This window comes from Semicossyphus pulcher, unplaced genomic scaffold (assembly GCF_022749685.1).
Source record: "Semicossyphus pulcher isolate SPU_LCO1_2020_fin unplaced genomic scaffold, fSemPul1.0.p SCAF_16, whole genome shotgun sequence".
Lineage (NCBI taxonomy): Eukaryota > Metazoa > Chordata > Actinopteri > Labriformes > Labridae > Semicossyphus > Semicossyphus pulcher.
The window spans coordinates 5,945,731-5,966,755 of NW_027211670.1; the positions used below are offsets into that span (position 1 = coordinate 5,945,731).

A 21,025-nucleotide genomic window follows, 5' to 3' on the forward strand; every position below is an offset into this window, starting at 1 on the left:
CTAGGACATTTTTTTGGGAACAGATTTGACTTGCAGAGCTACAGAGAGAAATATTTTTGTTTGTTTGTTTATGACCCATCCATGACTCTTCTGGTGCCCTGTTAACCCCTGAGGGTCGGGCACATCATGTGCATGATATGAAAATAAAAGACAATAAATCACATCAAAGAGCAGAAGCACTTTTCTCCTGTAGTGCAGAGATCAGCTGTCAGCATGCGTGACGGTTATGCTCTGTTTTTTTATTTATAGCGCCCGTACCATTCATTCATCACGTGTACCGATAAACCATCATCACAGTGATGTCCTGATCACCGTTATTAAACGTCAGGATGATAAATGATTAACTTATAGAGCTCATATAGAAAGTGACTTTACAAACAACTCAGGATGAGATAAAAAGATCATTAACAGGAAACAATGAAACAGGTTGATAAAAAGAATGAAAGATATTATTTTAAGTTTAGTGACTTTGATTGACATTTTACAGACTGTAAAATAGATACAAGATACAATCTGCACAAACAAAGTTTTACCCTCTGACCTTGTGTTAAATCTCATCCTTACATCACCTGCAGCTGTCTCTAGAAAAATATGTGCATCTGGTCTAACTGTGCATGAGGTGTGCACAGTCTCACCAAACATGCTTACAAGTTTGTATGCAGGAAATGCATGGTATTAATGCATACGTATTGTTTATGCATCTGGCCATGTTTGAAAAGAAGGGAGCAGTATGCAGCAATTTGCCTTTGCCTTTATCTAACAGCAGATCGAATAGATGCAGAAGAGGAGAGTACAAAGGTCTCAGGCCTTTGTTGCATGTCCTCTGTTGATAGTTCATCTTCCGCTGAATTTTCCTCCTAGACATATTTGTATTTACATAAGACATCAGCAAACCATCCTGTTGGTCTGCTAGAAATCCAGATTATTTAATAAGTATCTTCCCCAGGATCTCAGCACGTGTAAAACAAGCTAGGCTGTAAATGTTGTCTAAAGGTGGCAAATAGTGTTTGTATCTGTTCTAGAAGCCTCGTTCTGGGGCCAAGATCCTGCACGTCATAAAGAGGGGCTTCATGAAACTTGTTGTACAACATGGGATCCACTTTCAGACCATGCTTTTTTTAACGCATTCATGGTGTTGCACTCAGTCGCACAAATGCAAAGTGAGAAATGTTGTTCTGTGAATAATAGGAAAAGATAATAGCGCATTTCCCGCCTCCTCAAACCTGGCTAATCTCTGTGTCACGTGAGCAGGATGGTTGAATTGACATCCTCTTCGACAATTCAGACAACTTAACCAGTTACTAAGATACGGACCCTTATTTACCTGTTGTTTTTTCCCCTCTGTCCACGCAGGGCAACCAAGAGGCCCCAGCTCCCCCTGAAGCCATGGCCCAACCCTTCCCACCGGCCCAGTACCCCCCTCCCCCACAGAACGGGATCCCAGCTGAGTACGCCACGCCCCACACCCACCCGCCGGCCGACTACACGGGACCAAGCACGGTGGCCGAGCACGCCCTGACGCTGTACACGCCGACACACACGCAGAGCGAACAGCCGGGAAACGACAGCAACACCCCCGCCCTCACAGCCAACACAGTAACGGTGAGTCTAAACGTTAAATTAACCTCATCGTCAAGGCTCTTGTGGTGCGCAGTTAATTTGTTGCGTTTTCACAGACTGCACAATATATTTGTTGGCCGATATTGGCCCATCAAAGATATATCGGCATAGGCTTTAACATGTACTTTAAAGGATTGAAAGTTTGGAGCAAAGGTTCAGAGTTTGCTCTCTGCTCTCATTCCAGCCTCAAATTCTTTTAAATCAGTGGGTGGCAGGCTGCGAAGCACGCGGGAAACTGAGAGTGAAGCCTCTCTGGCTGACTCTTGACTGTCTGTCTGAAGTTTCTTTGACACCAAACTTCAGACAACATGAAACCCAAAACTTAAAGTAAAAAGCACCCAAAACGTCTGCTCCCAATGAAAGCTTTAAAATCTGTGGAAATACATTAAACAAGAAAGTAAATGAGATCCAGAGAGTATAAAGAGTGAGAGAAGAGAGCAAGGATTTTAGTCATCTTTGGGGCCTTCACAGCAAGATCAAGTAAAAGTGTCATTGCATGCATGAAACTCACACATATGCATATAGTGTATACACACACACACACACAGCAGGACAGCAGGGAGATAGCTGGCTGCATGTCAGAGACAGATTACCTATATATCAGCTGCATTTCAGCACTGAACTGCAAACATGCACACACGGGCAGTGTTAAGGTCGTCCACACCACAGTTAACTGCAGCACCACTCGTCTCTGGTTGAGGAGCCTTCAAGCTGTCAGGGCCAATCAGACTGGAGCGCAGCGGGAAGGTATGGGAGAGTATAGACAGTGATGGCAGAGAGGGGAGTCCAGCGACGGGAGAAGTTACGGTACAGTCAGCATTACTGGGAGTGTTTTACGGTCACTGTGGAGAGTTTGTCACAAGCTGTAACTGTTACTGTCAGGAGACGTAGTTACTGCAGGATAAAGGAAAGAGACACCGCGCACACGTTCACTGTGCACTAAAAGCACTTACTACATTTATAGTAAAGAGATCAAACCTCCGTATCAGGTTGATACTGAGTGGTTTTAAATATGATGATGTACTCGCTGTCAATGGAAAGACGACTAACTGATATGCTGTGGGTTCTTTCAGGAGTATTTTCTTTAGTGGTCGAAACCAAATATGTTGCAACTCGTGCTGTCAAAATCAGCGCGTTAATTTTTGCAATTAATTTGAAATATTTAACAAATTAAAAAAAACAAATGCAATTAACGCAGCTGTGTTTAATTCCTGTGGCGATTCCTGTGAGTGTTGCCATGGTAGCGACTCTCTCTCTCCCTCTCGGCGACTTTTTTCTAAAACAAAAAGCGACTCGCGACAAATTTAGCGTCTTTTTCAGACCAGTGAAATAAATTATATTGTAATTCATTCCCATGACTGCTGCTCAGAGAAATCGCAGTTCACGGCTCCTCTGTTATTGTTATTGTTTATAATAGTACATAAGAAATCTGCCTTTCAAGCTGACAGTCAATTTTGATGGCCTTGAGGGTAATATTAACTCATTAAAGTGGTTCAGTATTTGACTTGTTCAGTTCTTTTATTTTCCAGCATTGTTTCTTAATATGTTTAAAAGAGAAAAATAATCTCCGTGCTGAGGATACTACATGCAGCTACATACAGCCGTGGGGTTCACATGTATGAAGTGGTGGGCTGGTTTGCAAAAGTGACATTGCAATATTTTTTTGTTCTGAGATATTTATTGCGATATAAAAATAAATACAGGATTATTATTATTATTATTATTATCATTATTATATTATCTGGTATTATTTGACCAGATAAATTAGTGTGTGTGTACATATATACAATTAACAGTCATACTTTTTATTATTTGGGACTTTTCAGTCTATTTTCCTCTAACAAAACAAACCGCCCTCCTACTTTAACCACACTTGGTTCAGTGACTCTGACACCTGCAAGAAAAAGTAGAGAGAGTTCAGGTGGAGCGACAGGTTTCTTTATCAAATAAATACAATCAGACTTGTGGGCTGCAGTTGCGTTACTGTATGTATGTCATCTACTATTTCTAACGATTTTCAAATGTATGTTTTATCAGCGTGATCAGCCTGCTGATGGTAACTTTTGGAAACGAAAGCTCACCGTATCCTACTTCCTACATCGTATCGATACACACCGCTAGCCGCTCAAGTAAACACAACACGACACGCTCCGTTACCAGCCCGTATATATATGTAGCCACCGGGACGAGGTGCCGCTGATGACGGCAATAAACACACTGAAAAGCCGCCATGCATAACTAAAAGCCTGCCTCGATCATCCCACAGACATGATCTGTGACAGCAGCAGCGTCGTGTGCATGTTTACAGTTTACAGTCAGCTGACACGCAGACTCTGCAGTTCACTCTGTGCTCTGATGAAGAGCTGCACTAATGTGATATCAGACGGACTTCTGTTGTAGATTAGTGATGGAAAATGAGAAAAACCAAACAACATTAAAGTAGCAGCCTCACGTGTTGCCTCACTATCGCACGTCCTGCAAGGTGACTATTGCACATGCGCACGTCGCCATCACGATGGTGAAACGATTTATCGTGCAGCCTGAGTTTAAAGTATCAAATTCTCAAATACGATTTGTTAAACTTCAATTGAAATCAAATAAAAATAATTGTAGTATTTTGCATTTATGTAAATCTTGATTTCTATGCATGAAATTGTAATCTCTTGTTTGTCGACGTCCATCGCAGATGAATTACAATTTAGTTCTGCTAGCACTAGCTTGCTTGCAGTCCTGATTCACTGTAAAAGTTGAATTAATTGTGATGCAAAGTTTTAAAGTGAAAAAGAGCCTTTGAACAAAACGTGCTTTCCAACAAATGTGACTTCTCAGAGGAACTTCAAGAACAATTTTTTAAGGTCTCTTTAAGATCACACCCTAAAGCATTTCCTCTCTGGTGTCCATCCTGCTGAATGAAAGAAAACTTAACTGGCAATTGAGACCATAAGAGAGATTGACTTCAGGGGTGTCTCATGTATGCAACTTCAGCGATGGGGCAACATCTTTGTCTCTGTTCACACATGGTCTCAGGTGTCTGCTATGAATGTCCTTCTTCTCACTGACACAGACTGACCTTTGACCTCTTCCCAATAGATGCTGTGACAGGTTTTGAAGTGTGGTTCCTAATGTTGAGTGAGTCTGCGATCCTGATGCAGTGTTCCCCTCAGCTGTCCCACGTGGTGCCACTCACATTCTGGATTCAAATACCATCTTAGCAGAGAGGCAGGGGTTAAAGATGGCACTCACCCTGCATGTGTGCTTGCATGTGCCTGTGTGTATTTCTGTGTGTGTGTGTGTCTCGGTCTAATCCCCGGTGAGGGAAGTCTCTGTAGCTGCCTAACCGTTTGTAATCTACCTGTCTGGAGATGCTCTCATCTGATAACTTCCATTATCCGCCCGGGGAAGGCAGGCCGCAGACGCACTGCTGAGCTCAGCAAGTCTCACACACACACACACACACATGTTCCCTCCAAAACACAGGAACGACACGTCTGAGAGCTCTAACGGGGTGTGTAATCAGGTTTAGATGTTTGGGGCGTTTTTGGCTGCTGGTCTGTGCGCGTGTGTGTCTGTGTGTGTGTGTGTAACAGGCAGAAGGGAGGCTTGGTTGGGTAGATTAGTTTTGCAGAGCATCCTTCCTCACACACATACTGTACAGCTCAGAACTGTTTCCGTGGTGACAGAGGAGGAAGTGCGGGCTGCTTGTGTATGATAATGTTCATGTAATTATTTCCACTTCCTGCCTGACTGCGCACACAGCGTGGATGGTGGCGGCACGGTGACCACAGAGAGAGGAAGAAAGAAGGGCAGAGACGGATTTTAGCTGTGTGACGGAGGCAGAAGAGGGCTTACAGCCTTAAAGCCGTTCCATTCCATACCGTGCTAAGCTTAATGAAAGACTTCAGCCACTGGATGGAAGAACTGAGCGGAACAGGGAGAGGAACTTCCTCTATGTAGGGATTTGTGACGCATTGGCTATTTTGAACAAGATTATTTCCCATACTGTGTAATGGACTCACCATGTAAACGACGATGTAATGCCAATAATCCGTCTATCTGTTATTTAAAAAACATTGGTTTTCAGAGAGCTGTGTGGCCCTAAGACACTAATTTAAGTCACACAACAAAAACTAATGGGAATTTAAATACCAACCAACTGCAGCATATTTAGTTATTTTCAGGTATCGGAAGTTAAAGGTCGTGTTGACCAGACTGTTCAGACACTGGTACCCTTTAGCGTCTGCACGAGACACAACAGGCTTCGTCTAAGTCCAGTGTAAAACTGTCTGCAACAATATGTAACGTTGTAGAATCCAGATGGTGTGGCAGTCGAGGATGATCGATTGACGCTCAATCATCACGGGACTTTCTCCAAATAGTGAAAACAAAGAGATAACGTTGAGTTAAATGGTAAATGGACTGTACTTGTGTAGCGCTTTTCTAGTCTTTGCGACCACTCAAAGCTGCTTTTACACTACATGTCACATTCACCCATTCACACACTGATGGCAGAGGCTGCTACATAAAGTGCCCAACTGTCGGTCAGTTATCACCTTCATACCTGTTGGCTATGCCACCGGGAGCAATTTGGGGTTCAGTGTCTTGCCTAAGGACACTTCGACATGTAGCCTGAGGGAGCTGGGGATCGAACCCCCGACCTTCCGACTGAATGACAGCCGACTCTACCACTGAGCCACAGCCACCCCGAGTTAAACATAACAAAGTACTGATTTTAACCAAACATAATCACATTAGTCACGTGTTCAAAAGGAAGCAAACAGACCTTTAAACAGAAGCCGTCTTGCGGCTCTGAATTAGATACCGTATATTTTTCCAGTGGTGTATGTGAGGTGTGAAGAATTTTGAAGCCAAGAACTACACTTACTATACACCTGGTTAGGTTAGTTAGGTTAGGTTAGGTTAGGTTACTTTATTTGTACCCGTAGGTACATTTGGTTTGCGGTGAGTGAGTCAGCCTCCTTTTACACACACACAATAGACAGCGGAAAAAAAACAGACTTGTAAAACATGATACATAAAGTGACAACAGTACTCAAGACTAAAAGGGGTAACCCTGAGTAAAAACAAGATAATATAATATTCCACCAGTAAAAACAAGGTTAATAAAACCTGGTAAAATATATAACCTTAGTAAAAAACAGATAAATAAAAGCAAGATAAAATGGCAAGTGCCATCAGTATAGATAAGATATGATGGCAAGAAGATATCCATACATAGTGCAACAATAGTACAGGATATTGCAAAAACTTGTTTATCTCACTGATGGCTGCTGGTACAAAGCTTTTTTTGTACCGCTTGGTTTTACAGGCTGGTAACCTATACCTTCATCCAGAAGGAAGAGGCTGAAAATCCCCATTTAATGGGTGTGAGTGGTCATTTAAAATGGAGCCAGCCATCCTCTGTCTGGTGCACAGGGATTCTGGGTTCAGCTGTGACACTCCAGTCAGCCTACATGACGATTTCACAATGATAAAACACTGAGCAATTGAAGTTAATTCAATTTTAAAAGTTCTGATTCTAATTTGTTTCATAGTATATATAATGTGCTGTTACATGTAAAACTGTGGGAATAAAACACTTCCAATACAGGATATCCATCCATCCACTTATCCTGTTCAAGGTCCCGGGGGGCTGGAGCCTATCACAGCTGTCATTGGGCGAGAGGCGGGGTTACACCTGGACTGATCGCCTTTCAATCACAGGGCAGACACACAGAGACAGACAACCATCCACACTCACATTCACACCTTCGGACAGTTTGGAGTCACCAATGAACCTCACGAGCATGTATTGGACTGTGGGAGGAAGCCGGAGTACTGAGAGGGAACCCACGCATGCACGGGGAGAACATGAACATGCAAACTCCACCAGAAGATGTTTATTTATTATCTTGAACTTGATCTTTTAAGTTTGCAAGTCTAACAAGATTTCATTTTTACTTCTAACTTAACCACAAATTCCTAAGAAAAACATGATGCTAGAGCGCTACTTAGATGATCACAGTTTGAAGCATAGAGCCGCTGAACAAGCTGCCATATTTGACAAGTTAGGAAACATCATGCTCTCAAAATAGTATTTGAAAAGAACCTCATGCAAAACTCGATAATACTAAATAAAGGGCAAAACTGCTTTGACAGTTTATGACAGTTGTTGAATTTCTTTGACTGATCCATATAAAGCCATGTGAACTCATCCTCTTACATGTTGAACTGCGTGTCAGCCTGTAGACAAATTACCCATTTTACCATGTCCCGCCTACCTGCCGTGCTCTGACTGAAACTCTTTAGGTTAAACCAGTTTAGCATTTTGATGTAATTACCCCCCCACCTCTGCTCCTCTGCTCAGACAGATGTGGCTCGATTAACATGCAATTAACACAAATTAAAAGGCCAAACGGAACCAAGGCGGCTCCCAGTGGAGGACTGCTTAGCTCTGGGCCAGGAGGGAGGTGATGAGAGAACAAGGTGATAGAGAGGGCTGTACAGTGTGAAGAGCAGAGGAGTGCTGATTGGACAACTTACAGTCACTTCGTTTGGAAATGTATTTCTGCTTCTTCACATATTATAAAAAAATTGAAAAAATAAATTCAAAAGTGTTTTTACCTAAATCAGTCTTTTACCTCCAAATCAAACAGATGCTGTTTTAGCAACTTTCCATCCATCTTCAAACATCATATTTTGTTGACACGCTGCATATTTAATTTTTTTAACCAGTCCTCAGGCAGCCATCATGGCCCTGTCTGTTAAAACTTCTGTTTTTGTAAAACACATTAAAAAACACACATTTGCATTACCAAATAAGGAAACCATAGCAAAAACTGCATATGCAACTTTTTCATGATCATGTTACAGTTAAAGTAAAAATCTCAATGAAATAAATGTCTGTTAAGTCACTATCTATCGCTGAGTGAGGTAACACAATGGTAACTGAGCCTGTTGCCCACTGATGAAAGCCTCTGCATTTGCAGTATTACAGACTGGGTGTCTGTGGCGACTTTCGTGGAAGAAAATCACAAGCGGCGCTTAGTTAGTGACGCTTTTTTCATCAGCCAGCATTGGTTGGTCTGCCAGTGTTGCGAGTGTTGCGAGTAAACAGTAATCTACTATGGCTGAACAAACAAAGAAAAGATGGATGACTACAGATACAACAAGAAGTGAAAATCCAAAGAAAAAGAAACAAACTCGACGCTCAGATGAAGCAAACAGTCTAAAAAGGAAAGCGACCGTCAGAGAGGAAAATCAAGAGTTACAACCGTCACACATGCAGCACTGTCTGAATGTGCTCCTGCAATTACTGTGATCGCCAAAGTGAGATCTTCAAAATTACAACTTTAAATTCTTATTTTAACACAAATCATATATATATCTTTATATATTTGTTGCACAGAGCTACACTTTTTCAGTAGTAATAATGATTTCTTGTAGTCATCATTCACTCACAGATATTTCCCTAGACTCTTCACTGATTTGTTCATGAAACTCCTTCAACTGTTCCTCTGAACTGGCTCCAGCAGTGCCTGTTGCTGCATTGTCTGAAGTGCTAGCAGCATTAGAATCAGAATCAGGTTTATTGCCAAGTAGGTTTACACATACAAGGAATTTGTTTTGGTGATTTTGGTGCAGAACAATTAACACAAAACTAGAATAAAAATAAAAGTCTTAAGTAGAATAAGATAAAAAATAGACAATAAGAATAAAAATATAAAAAGCAATACGTATAATACATAATATGTGCAACAGGTGTGAATAAAAACTGTACAGATGTGCAGGATATTGGTGAGTGCAAAAAGCTTACAGTATAAAGTTAAAGTTAAAAATAGTACAGATGCATGCTGGGTGCTGTAAATCCACCGTAAAACGCAGCACTCGGCAACTCTCCGTACCTCACGGAGAGCAAGCGGTCGTTCTCTGTCTCCAGAGTGAACTACGCTCACGTTCTCGTTCATGAGTTGCAGATTGATTTCATTCACTGTTCACCAAAAATATGAGCACGATCAATAATGGCGCTCTTGTGCTAGGTTCAGGCACAACACTGGCTGTGACCATCTCACAGTGTTAACCCCGTGTTCATTATTGTCGCCAAACAAAACTCATCATTCAAAATGTAAAAGTTTATTTGGGGATGCAGGATGTAACCCTGCAGCTTGTACTGTTTGAATCGTTGCAGACAGTAATCACATCACTGCCAGAAAGTATTTTGTACTTTGTCGTAAACGGCCGAAGAAGTTGTAATTAGTTGTCGTCAGTGTTTTGTGTGTCACGAGTTCAGTGGTTGTTGACATGTAGAGGAGGAGCAGGAGCACCGAGAGGGATAATTACACCGCTGTCCACACCATCCATCTGACCTGTAACACCCGGCCCCACGGCCATACTGTGTCTGTATGTGTGTGTGTGTGTGCGTGTGTGTTTGTGTGTGTGTGTGTGTGTCTGTGCGCGTGTGTGTACGTGTAGACAAGGGACTAAGTGCCTGGGAGAGTGTGCTTTATCATCACAGGGTCCCAGTGTCTGCCATCGGCCAAGGATTGATATGAGCTCTTTGCTATTAAACTCTGTGTGTTTGTGTGTGTGTGTGTGCGTGTGTGTCTCTCTCTCTCAGGCACATAAACACACACACACACGCGCGCACGCACAAAGGCACGCACGCACACACAAGCAGCTGATTATTGCTGTGTCCCATTCGGTAGAGCTCTCCTTGCCTATTCAGCTTTGTGTGTGTGTGTGTGTGTGTGTGTGTGTGTGTGTGTGTTTGTGTGATGTAATGCCATTATCCTCACTTGCCTGTCTCTCCGTTTTTACTGTTCTCCCTTCAATCAGCACTTATCCTGCATGCCTCTCTGAACTCTCTCTCCTTCACTGTTCTCATGCTCTCTCTGCCTCTCTCTCTCTCTCTCTCTCTCCATCGTTCTCTGCAGCTCTCCCTCTCTCTCGCCCTCTCTGTATGAATGCCGCTACCTTCAGCACTTCTCTCTCATTGATCGGGCAGGTTTAGCTGACATCATCGTTCCGTCTCCATCTCTGTCTTTTTCATTCGTTCTTTCTTTCTTCATCCCTCCATCCCCACGTTGGTCTGATTCATTATGTACATCAACTCCTTCTGCTCTATCTCCCTTTTTGTGCTTCTCACTGCAAACAGCACAGCTGCATAGTTGAAAGCATTTAGAGACAGACAGATGGTTACAATATCCAGAAAGGATGATTTTAAAGAGGTCGAGCAGTAAAACAATGTTTTTCTTCAGATACATGTCACACTGTAATATATACCAACAAAAAGAAAATGACAGGGCAGCTTGTATTTTTACAAAAGGAATGAAAGCCACCCAGGTCGACCTGAACTAACCCAACACAAATATAAGAAACCAAACCAACCAGCCCATTCGCAATCCCAACTTATTAACCACTGTGGCTTGGTCATTGCTAAAGCAATGACTGTATAAAAAGATGGACGATGCGTCTCCATCTGCTCCCATTGTAAGAAATTGATACCAAAATAGCCCCATTGATAGGCGCTGCCATCCTGCGATAGTGCCGTCATTTGGAGTCAGAGGCTGCGCAGTAGAGATCAGCGGGTGGAGCTGCTGTAGCCACTTCCGCTAACCAAAACACACACTTAACAAAACAGCAAGGATCTTACACGTTAGCGTGTTTAACAGCAGAACAGCTTCTTTGTGTTGGTCTGAGGTTAACGTTCACAGGAAACTTCATTGACTGTAGTGATTGTTGTAGTTACGTTTCCTCTCACCGTTCGTCCTCCGCTCTGCTAATCCGGAACAGATCGGCTGCAGGAGCCGTATTTGTCAACAGAGCTGTCAATCATCATTTGACAGCATCATATAACTAATTAAAATAAAGTTATCAGAAAAATGAACACTTGGACATAAATCAGCATGATAAGAAGTAACAGTAATGACAGAAACTATGTTTGAGAAAAATGTATTTTGGATGTAATCTGATTTTACAGTTTGACTCATGTCCCATCTGTTAACATGGAGGAGGCGGGCTTTATGACCTATACTGCAGCCAGTCAGCAGGGGGCGCCCTCACTTTTTGGGAGCTGTCATGTCGTCCATCTTTTTAAACAGTCTGTGGTCTAAAGCTTCATAATATGACGCCGTTGGTCCCTCTCTGGAGTTACTTCTCTGTCCTCTTGCTTATTGTTTTGGTGTGCCAGTACAGTCAGGTGAGGTAGTATAAAGAACATCAAAGTCCTCTTGGGGTGGCAGTCGTGGGCTTTTAATTAGTTTAACAAAAACAGGACTTTCATCAGGAGACTGGGGTTCTACTAAGATTTGATACCAAAAGTTGACTTCTTTTAAATTATGTTGCATACGTTAGTTGTGTAAGTATGTTTCATTAAGTGCCTCCATTAGTTACATGTCCATATCCAAACCCAAACCTTTCTTTTCCCAAGCAGAACAAAGACATTTTGGTGCGTAAACATAACCAATTTTATTACAATCCATTTTTTTTCAATTACACCTCAGAGTACAGGGATGTTATCAGTCTCTCCCCAAAGTATGGGAGAAGTTATAAAATAAAACCAAACTGTTACAGGTGACTGTATGAGGCATTGTTACTACCCGGTTCAGGAATGGTTAAGTTTTGACAACTCTTATGGGGCAATCTTCTCCATGCATTGGCACCAAATGTCTGCCGGCTGAACATTTAGAGCTACACAGAAAGTTACAGGGTGGAGTTTGAAACATCTCTCTTTCATGTCCCCCTCCCTCGCCCTCCACGTTCTCACACTTCTCCTCTTTATGAATATTTCACCTCGGTGTTCTGTCAGTCCTCATCTATTGTAAAGGATGTGTTTTATTCATGTCACTCCAGCACTATACCTCTCACTTCCACCTTTTTTTTTGCCTCTCTAGTATTTGTAATGTTTTCACCACAGTAGGAGCTTATCTGTTGCACCATGTGTGTTTCCCTGCAGCAGGCAGAGGAGGTTGCACAGACGGAGGGCTCCCAGCAGCTCCACCTGCAGCCCAGCGATTCGTCGGAGAAGCAGCAGCCCAAGAGGTTACACGTCTCCAACATCCCCTTCCGCTTCCGAGACCCTGACCTCCGGCAAATGTTCGGGGTGAGATGACATGCACACACACACACACACACACACACCCTCACATCCACACATGTTACTGTGCTGAGATACGATGCACTGCAGGGCAATCACATGTCTATATTGTATATCCAGTTGAAACCATTCCCCTTGCAGCACTGTACAATATTTCTGCCTGTACTTTTCAGAACGACAGTAAATGCAGCCAAAATACAATTCTCGAAAAGTAACTCATGAATGGGAACTTAAAGGCAATCATGAGTCGATGACAGCCTTTGGAACTGGTGGTAATGACCTGTAGTTTCAGATGTAGGGCTCCATTTTACACTCTGTGCAAAGCTATACACAGTGCAACTGTTGATTGATACAGTTGTCATTTTCACGCCCCCCTTGCGTAAGGAGCAAGTTTACTTGTGGCCGTCTTCGCAGCCATGGGCAATTGGTGGTCTGGCACATTTTGACACATTGTTATCTTGAGACAGTATTAAGCAGTGACACCATGAAACCACCAACTTTCACTTAGCGCATTGACAAATCAGATTCCGCAGAAATAAAATAATTTACATCTCCAAATTGTGTAACGTGCAATTGAAATAGCAAGGCCCGAAATGCAGCCCCATCTAGCTAAGGAGAGATGACACTGATGATTTGTTTCATTCATGTTGCACCCAAGTATACAATTACTTTGTGCCTTGCACCTTTCTTTGCGCCAAAGTTTATATAGCTAAAGGAGGGTTGGACATGCCATCAATGCACTTCTGCCATGCACTTTGAACGATGCGCTATACGTTGTTGAATTAATGCCCCTAGTGTTGTCTGTTTCCAGTAACTATAGGACTTTACATCAATTCGCAATATATATAATAAGAGATACAAACTGGTCCTGAAAAACAGACCAGGTGTAGCGGTAAGAAAAGGGGAGCAAACAAGATGTAAAGCCAAGAGTATGTTGGACAGTAACTCACAATGACAGCTCACTATCTGTAGACGCTGTGATAGAAACTGAATGTGACAAATTGTCCCACGTACATTGGATGTAACAGTATGTGGCACCATTTTGGAACACCTTTGGTATAAAAAACAAAAACAAAACAGGAAATGCTGCCTGTTACTTGTTCACTGAGTTACTGGCCGGTGCATCTGCTTGTGCAACGGTCGGCATGTTGACATGATAAGGTGAAAAGTTTAAGTTCCATTGCATATTGGATGCAGTTCCTCTGAAACTTAGGATCCCATTCAAGCACAACAGTCCACTGTGTGCAGAGTGGATCATCTCACTGCGACTCAGGATAAGAAGGAGGCTCAATCCCACAAGAAGTTGTGTATGTTTGATAATCAAAGAGAAGGGGAATAAAGAAAGGACAGCTAGTACCATGCTAGTGGAGGAAACACAACCCAAACTACTTGAAAAAACATCATAGAAAGCAAGATCTACTTTTGTGCATGTGCATCAGCTTTCTAACTTATCACCTTGACAATCTAGGTACTGCTTTAGTGTGAGTTGGGAACGCATATAGGGTCAGGTAAGCAACAATAATACCCCTTTCCCACCTAAATTTAGCGTGTTGATGCAGGTTTTTTAGACCCGGGAATACCTGCTCATAGATGCTGATTATCTCTGTTCCCATTGCCAGTGGAGTATACTCCTGTCGCTCTCTTTTCTGCTGCGTCACCGTCTGACGTCTCAAACGTGCCAGAGTCAGGGTTAGTTAGGGTTTATCAAACTCTGTGCCAACAATTTTGGAACGATGTTTGAGCATTGCTTGGGCGGAGACGGGTGCATTTTGTAGCTGAGATGACGAGGCGTCGCAGAAGTTACTGATGGAGCATAGTGTCACGGCGGAGAGGGGGCGGAGATTAGCGCGTCGACCCGGGTTTTGTAATCCCATCAATGCCGATCGGAGCCGAGGAGATCTACTGTAGAATCATTTGACCCGGCTCTGAATGCTGATTGTAATTTTTTCCAGTAAGCAAAAAAGCCAGGTGTTAGTGGCTTAAGTTTGCACCATGTGGTAACACTTTCAAAATAAAGCAATCAAGTTAGGTGAGATAAATAAGCAATGTCTGACAATGATGTCAACATGACTGTAAGTTTCACACAGGTATACACCCCCGTCTCCTGGATGAAAGTCCTGTTTGTTCAAACCATCCATCACGCCTAACTTCTACAGCGCTTTCAACATATTGGCTGAAGGACAGCAGCTAGAAATCAGGCTAAAAGAGCCTTAAGCATCATATTATGAAGAGTTGGGCCACTGTCCATGCTGGCCTTGTTGACAAGTTAGATGTTAGAAGGAGTTGGTCTGTAATGGTGTGTGTTTGTGTATCTCCATACACACACAGGATCAGTATACAGACTATAGATTTACTGACATAAACCCAGCACTAACATTTAATATAATAGGAGGCTGGAGACCCCCCTCCTAACGCCACCACCCGCCTCCCTGTTCCTCCAATGGAGTCGAACATCTGCTCCTGCAGGCACCGAGAGGCGGGGAGCCGGCCCGCTACTCTTCCCCAGCCTCAGAGCTCTGATTTTGGGGAAAGAGGGGGGATGGAGGGGCCCGTCAGTGGAGACACAACTAATGGGAATCCACAGCAGGGTTAAAAGTGAGTTTATCCTCATTAGGTGTACACAGGGTGACAGCTTCAGTTACGGGTACACAGTAGGTGTGTGTGTGTTTAGATTTGTGTTTGTGTCCAAGTGTGTGTGTTCTTGAGAAGGAGTGGGACTCTGGAACTTTCTCCCAACAGACTGGAGTCACTTAGTGAAGTCTCCGAGGCACTGAGCTCTGCGCCACAATTAACCAGTGACATCATCAGGTAGAGGCAGAGGCGAGAAGAGAAACAGAAGGAAAGGGAAGAAGGAGAGGAGAATTAGAACAGACAGACAATCTGGTGGCTCTCGCTACAATTAGCGATGCTCAGAGGCCGTCCAGCTCCTGTTCAGAGCGCCATCACAAAGACTGAGCATCCACATCACAGGGCCTCTGGAGAGCCGGAGCCAGGAAACTTTCTCCATCACACAAAGTGCACATTTCCAATTCAAGTATTCTCTTTTGAAAGACTAAAACACTCAAATACAAAGGAAACTGATCTTCACAGTTTAATGACAAAGAATACCGAAATAGCACAAAAAAGGGGATTTCCAGTTTTTTTTTTTATCTGGGGCAAAAAGTAAATATACATGAAGCAGGGTTAAACATGCAGAGAGAGATTAAATGCCCATACTATTCACTTTATCAAGACCGAACTATGCATTACAAAGTAATCCAATATAGCAGGCTACTGGGACTACTTTTTTGTTGTAACGAGTAACGTAACGCATTACTTCCGCAATTCAAGTATTCCGTTATTTAGCAGTTCCTGGAAAATAAATTGTCGTTCTTCTCTTTTCCGTTTGTCGCAACAAAAACAAGAAAATCCCAGAAGCTCTGTTTCTGTTTCTCTCCTCCGTCTTGGCAGGTAGCTGCGTACCAGCAGAAGGAAAAGACAGCTGTGTCAGTGAGCATGCGTAGTTAGCTAATTCAGCTAGCGAGCTGGCAGAGAGGACAGCGTTTACTAATTGGAAATATTCACATTATTCTGAATGTTTGGGTGAAAGAGACGAGAACAACATGACGGTGAAATGTAAGCAGTGTCTAGAGGATATGTGCTCGTCAGCTTTGAGGAGCTCGACTGCATCTGCAGCTAAACACAGCTCCACAACACTGGTTGGACTAAGAGCCTGTGTTGTGTCATGGAAACAGCTGTGCCTAACACTGTATGCCTCTGCCCAGTTCACTGTCAGATTGTTAGCATCATTAAGAGCTGTAAAGGTACTGCGTCTGTCATTCAGTTCATTCAGATGGGCGTCAGGCTACACGCCGTTCTGATGATATAACCGGCATGCGTAACGAGTCGCAGAGGGTGTTTCATTTTTGGTAACACAAAAGTAATCTAACATGTTGCAGTAATGTAACGACTTACTTTTACAGTAACGTTACCCAACACTGATGACTTAATTGCACAGAGAAACATGAACAAGGTATTTCAAGGAGATTCCTTCTTCGTTGGAAAACTATCGAGGTAACTAGAAAAGTTTTAATCACATGATTGCTTCACCAAAGAACTTCATGACTGCTTTTTTTGTCACTTCAGCAGAGCCGTTCAGCACTTTAGATCCATTGTGTTGGTGTGTTTGTGTTCGCAGAGGAAGTATAAGGCTGTCATGGCTCACAAACGTACAGGCACATGCAGTATACACACTCACACACTCTCTTCCCCGTTAATAGTCCAGCTTTAAGGATTAATGGTCGTGGGCCGGGCGGTGCTATTGCAGTTCAGGTTCTGTCTGGGCTCAGCCTTCTCCACAATGGGCTCTGGTGGCTCTCTCCTCCATTCACTTAAAATGGGACTCGTGAGAAACTGGCTCAATCTCTCATTACGGTTCTGCTAGACTACCAGCACAATGCAAACAAAGGCAATAGCCTGGGCATTACAGCAAATGGAATTCTGTGTCATTTCAGCAAAAGCTGTTATAGAAAAGCAATACGAGAGCATTAAACAAAGCCATATAAAGAAGTTCAATCAAAGGTGATGAAGCCACAAGCTGCAGGTCTATCTCTGGGAAGTGCACAATAATACACAGTAATGCTCCTTCAAACAGCTCTGGAAGTCCGGCTCAGGATGCAGGAATTACGCCGGATTATTGTGTACAGGAGGACACACGGGGAGGAGAAGGTGCGGCCCCGGAAAGGAATAAAACTGGGTTCATTACCCAAGCTTATTTGAGTTTAATTCATAATTAGAACAACACATTCAGAGGGAAATTAGCAGCAGGGGGAAGAGGGCTTTAATGGTAGAATGATAATTGGCATTCACAGCACCACTTCACTGATTCAATTCTCTCTTTCTCAAGGTGTGGCTGATATCTGTAATCGAGGACTGCTGCTCATGCTATATCCTACATGCGCTGCACATTTACCTACACACCCGGGGTTATTTGGATTTCTACATCCCTCAAACAGCAGGGAAGCAATCCCAGTCTGACCACACGTCAGCGTCGGAGGGCTTTGTTACGGCCTCTCATAATATTTCTTGTAATTACTTCTGATGCATGGAACAAACATGTCTGCCGGTGGATCCAGCTGGGCCGCGCTCGCAGGAGGAGCCTTTTCATTTAGCCCCACACAGAGTGAAACTTGACAAGCTGATATGCAGGACCGCTGCCATCCCCTGAGCTTCAGCTGTGTTTAATTAATAAGCAGGCACTTAGTGAGCCAGCCGCAAGAGGGTCCTTACTGTCACATTCCCAGAGGTAGGGGTCCTAAATGAGTCATTAGATACTCACACACACCTCACACTCACACTAATGCTTATAGCCTACCTTGGCGCGCGTGTGTGAGAGTGTGTGTTTTCTGAGAGCACCGGGGGTTGGGCTTTGTGCTAATGGACTTTTAATGACACCTACTCCTGCCTAATCACCTGTTCTGGAGGCTTCCAGCATTCCAGGTAGCCCAGCGTTCCCAGCAAGGGAATTCTTTTTAATGTCTCCTGTTCATGGCTACACTCTCATTTGCCTCCCCAATTATTCCATAAGGCCCCGCTCTAACCGGCTCTGCCTCCGAGGAGACGAGGTGTAATTATAGTCTAAAAATCTGCTAATTTACATCAACATATCAGTGCAGCAGTGGAGCCATTCTGCACTGAGTGGGTAGTTAGAAAGCCCGAGCTCCGCCATTGTTGTGTCCCCCAGTGGTACCTCAGTGTTTGTGTTGATGAAGACAATTAGAGTGTTTAGAATAAGAGGGGACAGCGTTACAGGTTATTGCTCTGTTTATCATTAAGCTAAGGTGCTGCAGGTGAGGCGGGTCATTTATGGTGACCACAGGAGTTTCATCAAATATTTAAACAATCATCAGAGTTAAACAGTGAACATGTTCCCCTGATCCAAGGGCTTAAAGGTGTGTTTAGGCTAAATTAGCTGCTCCTCTTTAGAGACTGTTTTCTTTTCTTCTGGGGACTTTAAACTGCATGTATTCTGCAGAGTGGTGGAAGTAACTAAGCACAAGGTACTTTGCTTTTTTGGAAACTGCTCCAGTAGATTGCTTCAGCCGTAAGCAGAGAAAACAGGCTGTAATGGCTGCTTTGTCATCCTTAGGGTCAAATGCACCGGATTAAAGTGCATCCACTAAAAGTGCTTGTTTTTGTCACTGAAAGGTGACAGAAGGTGTTAAAGACCCCCTCCAGTGAAAATCAAGTGTTTAACCTTGTAAACATCTCCATGTGTGCGCTACAAGACATATCATGAGCAGTCATCTCCATGGTTGGGCCTGTCTACTTTTAAACTGCAGTGTACCAAGGACAGGCTGAACAACACCTTTTCAGATTGGCAGGTTTGAGACGTCACAAACCTAAGGAGCCAATCCCGTTGCGCAACCTATGGCAACCACTTCAGCGATGCGCGAGCCAGCTGTAACCATCATCGACATTTTTGCAAACTAATAACAACCTTAGTCCTACTAATTACCAAATTTCAAGCTAGCTAAGTTTCAACACGTTGCCACTAAACGATGGCAGAGACGTGTTTTGTTTTGGCGACAGACGGTTGGGAATTTGCATAGTGGGAGGGGACTGTGCAGATACTGGAATTTCTAATGAGGGAGAAGAGACACCTTGGAAGGATTTTTACAAGGTAATTAAACGTATTTTGCAGAAAAAACATATCAGACATAATTAATTATTTCAAACAGAGCATTTATCTCTTACTCTTAGTGGATGTTCTTTGATCAGACGGTTTGCATTGTGCACTGTGGAGTCAGTGAAGAACGGTGACATCCGTTCCACACCAACTAATGCTATGAAGTTACTTTTCTGTCGTCACACAGGTAGTAATCAACCATACTTTCAGTACACATGAAAGACGGACAAGAGAAACATATACATTGATGTATTTACATGTTGCACTTGTGTTGTCAATAAAGGCAAGGCAAGGCAAGGCAAGTTTATTTATATAGCACATTTCAGCAACAAGACAATTCAAAGTGCTTTACATAGAACAGACAAAAGACAAAAACATTTATATATTTACGACATTAAATGTCGTAAAGCAAGATCTCTGTACATTTTCATATGCATCTCCACTTCGTGAGCCACCTGCCTTTGGAGGACGAGTGGCATATCACTGAGGGGGTCGGCCTGCCAGTCTTACGATCGGCACATGCCACTTAGCTACCGGCACGTGTCGTGGCATGCCATCGGCCACTTTTCGACCTCGGCGCTGCTGGGGGCTTCCTTGTAAAATGTTGTGTACATTCACAGGTCTTTCAAACTGTCTCTGATGTTAAGGTTAACGAAACATGCTGAATGGATCCCTTCACTATGAAACACTTGAAAAGGCAATTTTGTCTTGAAAGTTTGAAGCCTGCATTGTTAAGCTTAATCTTTAGTGGCACAAACTCTTCCTTATCTCTGCCTTTGCTGATGCACTGCAGCATCTGTTGGCACATTACCACCACCTCCCATAGAGCAGTGGGGTAGTGTTACACCATTGGCAGGAATGTGTATCCCCGAATACCTGTGCATGCTCATGTCTGTCCCGAATGATCTCAGCATTATAATAATACTAAAGTAACTTGTACTTTGTTCTTTACTCTGGAGTTCAGTTTGAAATACTGCACTTTTTATACTCAATGTCATTGATTTGTTCGCTGTATTTAATAGTTCCTCTTCAGAGTCTGGAAGTCAATAACCAAAAAATGCTTTGCATAAATTAAAATGCTGCTTACACGTTAATGCATCAGTGATTATAATCCAGTAGTATAATAAATATTAAAATAGAGATTCTGAATGCACAATGAATTCATTTTTATTCTCAAAAAAACTAAAGTCAAATATTTCCCAGTGAACGTGTAAAAACATCTGCCTCTGTGTTAGGAAGCCTCTCTGCGGCTGATTTACACTTCTCTGTCTTCTGTGGGAAACAGGACGACAGCTCTAATGTGGCCTAATGGAGACGACTGGCTTCAGACTAACGCGAGCAGAGACAGATGCAAGAGAACAGAGAAAGTAGAAAAACAACAAAGATTTCAGGTGTTGTGAGACAAAATGACACAAACATTTCAAACCAATATAAAGGAATCTATCACTGGATGTACTGGTACCAATACTTTTTATTGATAAGAACTTTAATTGTAAATCTACTGCATAGAAATCAGTTGTATGTAATTTAAAGTCAACACAATCTCAGAACAGTACGATTTAGGCGATTATTATAATGATATAATTGTTATTACAGCTGGACACAAAAGCAGCCACATGCATCTCATTTGTAACCATGTGATCACA

General features: G+C 42.9%; 1 protein-coding gene across 1 annotated transcript in view; it reads left to right on the forward strand.

Moving 5' to 3' along the window:
* Nucleotides 1-1,356: 1,356 nt before the first annotated feature.
* rbfox3a (RNA binding fox-1 homolog 3a) overlaps nucleotides 1,357-21,025 on the forward strand; it is an 82,277-nt gene continuing 62,608 nt past the window's right edge. Inside the window, exons 1-2 of the mRNA XM_069663847.1 lie at nucleotides 1,357-1,602; nucleotides 12,572-12,718. Of these exons, the coding sequence (XP_069519948.1) occupies nucleotides 1,387-1,602; nucleotides 12,572-12,718 (363 nt within the window). The 5' untranslated portion in view covers nucleotides 1,357-1,386. The remainder of the gene's footprint in view (nucleotides 1,603-12,571; nucleotides 12,719-21,025) is intronic.